Below are 6,710 nucleotides of genomic sequence, written 5' to 3'. Positions count from 1 at the left end.
CCAAGCCAAGACCCTGTCTCTTAAAAAAATTAAAATGGCTAGAATGTATTCAAATTTACAGTCGCATTGCCCATGTTGAGTTTCTGGACTCTTCTTACTATATGACCTCCTGAAGGCTCTTGTGGTGATGTGAAGACAGTGCCAGGTAATCAGGGCCTTAGGTTCTCTGCTCTTTGCACATAGGAAAGCTTATTGATTCCTAATCTTTTTTTTTTTTTTTGCAGTTTTTGGCTGGGGCTGGGTTTTGAACCTGCTACCTCTGGCATATGGGGCCGGCGCCCTACTCCTTTGAGCTACAGGTGCTGCCCAATTGATTCCTAATCTTTGAGTCCAGTTTGGACCCACAGTCAGGTTTTCTCTGAAAGGAAGTGATTACACTAGCTTGAATTATTTTAAGAAAATAAAGGCTACCTTATAAACAAAAAATATAAATAAGTGGTGAGAACACTCTATGGGATAAGCTAATGACCCATATGTATAGTAAGAATGCCCTACCAAGGCAGTAGTGCTGGAGACTGTGGGCTCTAGAGGAAGCCGTGGGGGGGATCCAACAATCTGGGGTTCACTTGGGAGCTGTAGCTTATTGTCCCTGGCCCTGAATAAGTTTCCTAACCTCCCCTAATTGGCTTGTTTATAACAAGGAGAGTAGTATCTGTTTTATAGAAAGTGTCATGAGGACCAAATGTTGTAAGAAGGTCCTATAAGGCGTCTGGTACATAATAATAGGTGCTTTATCCACATAAGAGACAGAAGACACATCTTCAGCAGATATATCCTCGCTGCTATCATCTCAGTTGGAGTCAGTTCCCAGTAAGATCACTATACACATAATGAAATGTAGTTCAAACCCTATAAGTAGTGCTAGTAGAGATTGTGTAGTCTGTAATTTGGACAAAACTGAGAACTAGCTTTATGTGCCCTGAAATGGTTAACAGGGTACATACACAGGTGTGCTTTGCTAATAAGTACACATCTAGTGTGTGGCTAGGTTCTAAGGCCCTAGACCTGGTAAGAGGGGATGAGAGCCCCAATTGCTCCTGGAGTGCAATTTTGGTTTGTGCCCCAGCTTTTGGAAATCAAGATAGAACTGGTAAAAATAGGAGGTGACCTAGAACACTGTGTGTCTTTTTAAATGGAGTTAGCCAGCCTCAATTGGTTGTTTTAAGATACAGACATTAATCATTTTAAATCTGGGTCCAAGCTCCATTGCTAATAAGGTTAACGGGGCTTGTCTTTGGCCTTGGGCGTGGGTGGTATATGTGGCTAACCTGGACAAGTAAATCTTTTTTTTTTTTTTTAAGAGACAGAGTTTCACTTTATTGCCATCGGTAGAGTGTTGTGGCGTCACAGCTCACAGCAACCTCCAGCTTTTGGGCTTAGGCTGTTCTCTTGCCTCAGCCTCCCGAGTAGCTAGGACTACAGGTGCCCGCCACAGAGCCCAGGTATTTTTTTGTTGCAGTTTGGCTGGGGCCAGGTTCAAACCCACCACTCACAGTATATGGGGCTGGTGCCTTACTCACTGAGCCACAGGCGCCTCCCTGGACATGCAAATCTTAACTGTATTACGTGCCAAGCAGGTTTTCCCTGTATTTAAATGCATTTAATAAAAATATAATTAGTGGCATGATTTGGATGTCATTCACCTTAAGCTTGACAATTTTATTAGAAAATGGTAAGATTTAATCCAAGTATTTAATTTGAAATTGTGATTTTACCTTGTGGCAGTATTGTGTTTTGCCTGAAAGAGTGGCTTTCTAACACTGAGGCTTTGGGGGGAGGCTTGTGGTTCTTTAGGGGTCCCTTGAACCTATTTCCTGCCTATCTGCACCTGGTCCTACCCAATGAGCTGAGTGTTTTGTTCTTCTGTGGGAGGAGATGGGGCCAGGGTGAATGGAGTGGGCAGAGCCCTGCGTGAACTTAGGCTATTTGTGAAGCGAGGCAAGCTGCTATGAGGCTGTTGGCAGGCAGCTTCCAATCCCCAAGTCATCATTGTGTTTTGTTTCCAGCAGAGAATCCTGGCCTGCACAAGCCAAGAAGCCAAGACCAGTTGGACACAGGCACAGACAACAGAGAGAGGACGTGCTGGCTGCTGGACCCTGCCACCTCCCCCTTCTCCCTGCCACTTGCACCCAGAGGATGAGCCCGGCCTTCAGGGCCATGGACATGGAGCCCCGTGCCAAGGGCATCCTGCTGGAGCCCTTTGTCCACCAGGTCGGGGGGCACTCATGTGTGCTCCGCTTCAATGAGACAACCCTGTGCAAGCCCCTCGTCCCAAGGGAACATCAGTTCTACGAGACTCTTCCAGCTGAGATGCGCAAATTCACTCCCCAGTACAAAGGTGAGCCCCCGGTAGCAGGAGGGGTCTCCAGTGCCTGGCCAGGAGATGGGAGGGATTTTAGTCACAGAAGGCCCTGGCAGCCATCCTTGGAGCCCTCACCCCCTCCCATTCTGTGCTTTCCCTCCTCCTCTTGGCCCTCAGCCCAGCACCTCACCCTGAGTTTTCAAGCCCTGGTAAGATTGCTTGATTTTTATTGTGTGTTTGTATAGATTTGAGGGTTTTTTTGGTGGCAGTGTAGTTGTATTTTATATTTAGGTATTTATTAATAACAGTAACCCATAGTCCCCCCAGTGGGGGGAACAGTGGGGGAAGACTTTATCCAGAATACTTTCTGCCTGCTTTTTGTCCTCCAGGAAACCTGAAGCCCTGGGTGATTAGATAGGCTGGGAGCAGGGTTGAGTCAGATGGAATTCATGAGTGGGAGGCCTGTGCTGATTAGTTGAAGCCCTTTGCTATTACAGAATGTCCCCAAAATTGCTATGTGAAAGCAACTCTTTGATTCACATATGGTGACTTTTCTTTCTTTTTATAATGTATTTTTTGGGGGACATCAGGAGCTACCAGGATAGTGTGGTCTTTCCTAGGGAGGGGGAATCTTTAATAAATCAAAGAAGACCCCATTAAAGAAATGAATTTTGAATGTGTATTGCTTGGATTATACAAAAGACTCTAGGACAGTGGTTCTCAACCTTCCTAATGCTGTGACCCTTTAATACAGTTCCTGTGGGTCACGAGCTAGAGGTTGAGAACTGCTGCTCTAGGATAATTTAGGTTCGTCTGGGACTGTTAAAACATTGTTTTTAAAGATAGAATGTACTGGATGCCTCTCTCTGTACTCTGAATATGCATGTTATGTTGGGGTGTGGGTGGGGGAGTTGGGGCCCTCACTTGGTCCTTCTCTGTTGTTTTTTCCAGGACAAAGCCAAAGGCCCCTTAGCTGGCCACCATGCCCCCTTTTTTCCCCATGGTCCTTTATCCCATGGCCACAGGGAAGTGTGGTCCCCTGAATTCCCCACCCAGGCTCCTCTGCACCCAGAGCCGGGGGCCACCTCAGAAGTGTCATCTCTCTCTGAGCACGCATTCCCCTGCAGCAAGCGAGCGGGCGGGCAGCAAGGACTGAGCAGATTGAGTGATCCTGGGGCAGAGAGGCCTGGGAGGAAAGGTGTTCAGCCAGTCGTTTGTAAGGCGCTCGTCGGCACCTGCTGAAATGTTCCCACCTGACAGCCCCCTTCTCAAAAGACTGTCTAATTATGTCAGGTTCTAGAGACTCAAGGGGGAGAGCTGCTTTGAAGGCCACCACATGTCTGTGCTCCCTGCCCAACCATATCTGCCTTGTGTTTATTTTGTTCCTTTGTGATATGAGACTGCAAAGACCAAATAAAAACATATTTCAGAAGGACAAAAGGCTTGGGGCTCCCACCCATGTGGGAGCATTGTGGGAAGACTTTGCTAGGGTGTCTGTTGTGCTATGTGGTTTGTTTTGTTTGCCCCTTTATTTTGCTCTGCTTACCCAGTTTTCCCTTACCCTTGAATGCTTCTTACCCTCAGGCAAACCTATGTTTCTTGGTGTTCAGGCTCTGCTTTCAAGCAAGTGTTGAGGCTGTCAAGAGTTTCTCTTTAGGGCATTAAAAATTCCCACAAGATACAAAGAGCAATGTTTTAAGTTTCTCAGGATTAGAAGAGTTAACATAAAAATGAATAAACATTTTCAATGATGGAAAAATGTGTCTTGTAATTCTTTGGCTCTTGCCTTGTTGAGTGCATTAGAGAGGAAGACTCTCAGCCATGTTTGCTCCCTAATCGCTTGTCTTGTATGGTGTCATCTTTTCTAGCTGTTTTGATATTTGTTAAGTTTGCAGATGAGTTTGGGGCCTCTGGCAACATAGAGACTAAGGAACAGGGTAAGAAAAAAACAAACGTTACAATCATGTTACTTAGAACGCATTTTCTTGTGGAATTAAAAGTTGTTTGTGCCCCTCACCCCCCCCTTTTCCAGGTGTAGTGTCTGTACGCTTTGAAGAAGATGAAGACAGGAACTTGTGTTTAATAGCATATCCATTAAAGGGGGACCATGGAACTGTGGACACTGTAGATAATTCAGACTGTGAACCAAAAAGTAAGCTCCTAAGGTGGACAAACAAAAAACATCATGTTCTAGAAACAGAAAAGACTCCCAAGGACTGGGTGCGTCAGCACCGGAAAGAGGAGAAGATGAAGAGGTGAGTATAGACTGGTAAGGGGAACACTGGGTTCTATGAGAGAGGAAGGAAGTATTGAAGGTATTAGTTGCATTCTAGTTCCCTGGAGCTAAGGACTCAGGATGGACTTAGCAGGTGCCTTGTCACCTAGCAGCCAGTTGCCCACATGCCCAACTTCTCTTTGACTCTGGGTTGATTATATTGTTTTGGATAAACAGTTGCAATGGCAGCTATAAAAAAACATTCACTCTTTCCACAACTGCTGTGTGCTAAGCTGTATGCTTTGTCCTGTGAATATAGCAGTGACCATGACAGGAACCAGCCTTTGACCTTGGGTTGGTTACATTGGGACAAAATGTGGTCATTGATGTTGCGCCTCCCCAAATGCCCAGGATCCCCTGTGCAGGGCCTTCCAAGTCTGGCACCTTGGCAGAGCTTATGAAAATTATACAAATTATATAAATTAAAGTATGTTTAAAATAACTAAGTTGGCTCAGTGTCCATAGCACAGTGGTTATGGTGCCAGCCACGTACACCAAGGGTGGTGGGTTCAAATCTAGCCCAGTCTAGCTAAAAAAAAAAAAAAAAAAAAGACAACTGCAATAAAAAATAGCTGGGTGTTGTGGCAGGCACCTGTAGTCCCAGCTACTTGGGAGGCTGAGGCAGGAGAATCGCTTGAGCCCAAGAGTTGGAGGTTGCCATTAGCAGTGATCCACAGCACTCTACTGAGGGTGGCATAGTAAGACTCTGTCTCAAAAAATATAAAAACTAAGTAGGCTGACCTGTTCCTCAGAATTTCAGTTTATATTTTCCCAGTCTCCAGCATTTGGAGTCGTGGAACCTGGATGTATCAGAATACAAGAGGTGGTACTAAGAGGGCAGTGGAAGCTGCCTATTTGTAGGGGTGGGGGGAACAAGAGACTCATATTGCATCTTCTATTCTCTTTGCTATAGAAAACAGTGGCAGGCTGGCCCCTTAATTTTCTTTATTTTTTTGTAGAGACCAAGAGTCTCACTTTGTCACCCTTGGTAGAGTGCTGTAGCGTTACAGCTCACAGCAACCTCAAACTCCAGGGCTTAGGTGATTCTCTTGCCTCAGCCTCCCAAGTAGCTGGGACTACAGGTGTCTTTATTTTATTATTATTATTTTTTGAGACAGAATCTCACATTCTTGCCCTGGGTAGAGTACTGTGGCATCAGCGTAGCTCACACCAACCTCAGACTCTTGGGCTCAAGCAATCCTTTTGTCTTAGCCTCCTAAGTAGGTGGGACTACAGGTGTTTGCCACAACGCCTGGCTAGTTTTTTCTAATTTTAGTAGAGGCAGGGGTCTTGCCCTTGCTCAGGCTGGTTCACTCCTGAGCTCAAGCAATCCACCCACCTCAGCCTCCCAAAGTGCTACTGGCATGAGCCACTATACCTGGCCTTCCTTTTCTTTTTAATGAAAAAGGTATAATTTCTTGAAGTCTTCACTGAGTTTTGACAGATTTGTGCACTAAAACACCACCACATTAAGAAATCAGACTTCCCATTATTCCAGAAAGTTCTTTTGTGCCTCTTTGGTCTTGAATTTTGAGAAGACAATTGATTTACTGGGTCCTTGTTTCTTTGTAGCCATAAGTTAGAAGAAGAATTTGAGTGGCTAAAGAAATCAGAAGTTTTATACTACAGTGTAGAGAAAAAGGGAAATATAAGTTCCCAACTTAAACACTACAACCCTTGGAGCATGAAATGTCACCAGCAACAGTTACAGAGAATGAAGGAAAATGCAAAGCATCGCAACCAGTACAGTATCCTTTGTTCGTGGGCATCTTTACCTTCCTTGGGGGAAGAGGGGATGGGAAGTGAGAAAAGCACTTGGAGCTCAGAGAGAAAAGGGCAGGGGTTGGTCCTTGTTTTCAGACTTCTTCAGAAGCCTCCAAACAGTGCTTATTCTGCCAAAGGCCGAGGGATTGGAGGTAGGTGAGAAGGCTGACCTTTTGGTCCTGGTACACTAGACTTGCACATGAGCTGTGCATGAGGAAAGCACAGCTTTCAGAATACAAGAGGTCGTACGGGTCTGGTACCACCTGTCCTGGTACACTAGACATGCACATGAGCTGTGCATGAGGAAAGCACAGCTTTCAGAATACAAGAGGTGGTACGGGTCTTTTATTTATTTTAACTTGTATTAGG

General features: G+C 45.4%; 1 protein-coding gene across 4 annotated transcripts in view; it reads left to right on the top strand.

Moving 5' to 3' along the window:
* Nucleotides 1–6,710, top strand: part of IP6K2 (inositol hexakisphosphate kinase 2) — a 24,435-nt gene that overhangs the window by 12,797 nt on the left and 4,928 nt on the right. Inside the window, exons 2-4 of one of the 4 annotated variants that reach the window (XM_012811918.1) lie at nucleotides 2,010–2,338; nucleotides 4,335–4,557; nucleotides 6,150–6,325. In XM_012811918.1, the coding sequence (XP_012667372.1) occupies nucleotides 2,137–2,338; nucleotides 4,335–4,557; nucleotides 6,150–6,325 (601 nt within the window). In that variant the 5' untranslated portion in view covers nucleotides 2,010–2,136. Of the gene's footprint in view, nucleotides 1–2,006; nucleotides 2,512–3,253; nucleotides 4,062–4,334; nucleotides 4,558–6,149; nucleotides 6,326–6,710 lie in introns of those variants that run through there. The other 3 variants (XM_003800568.2, XM_012811919.2, XM_012811920.2) reach the window with 3 other exon arrangements.

The sequence above is a fragment of the Otolemur garnettii genome, unplaced genomic scaffold, assembly GCF_000181295.1.
Source record: "Otolemur garnettii isolate 467f Iridium unplaced genomic scaffold, OtoGar3 scaffold00179, whole genome shotgun sequence".
Lineage (NCBI taxonomy): Eukaryota > Metazoa > Chordata > Mammalia > Primates > Galagidae > Otolemur > Otolemur garnettii.
Note: the sequence above shows the minus strand (reverse complement) of the source record. Positions and strands in the feature narration are given on the sequence as shown.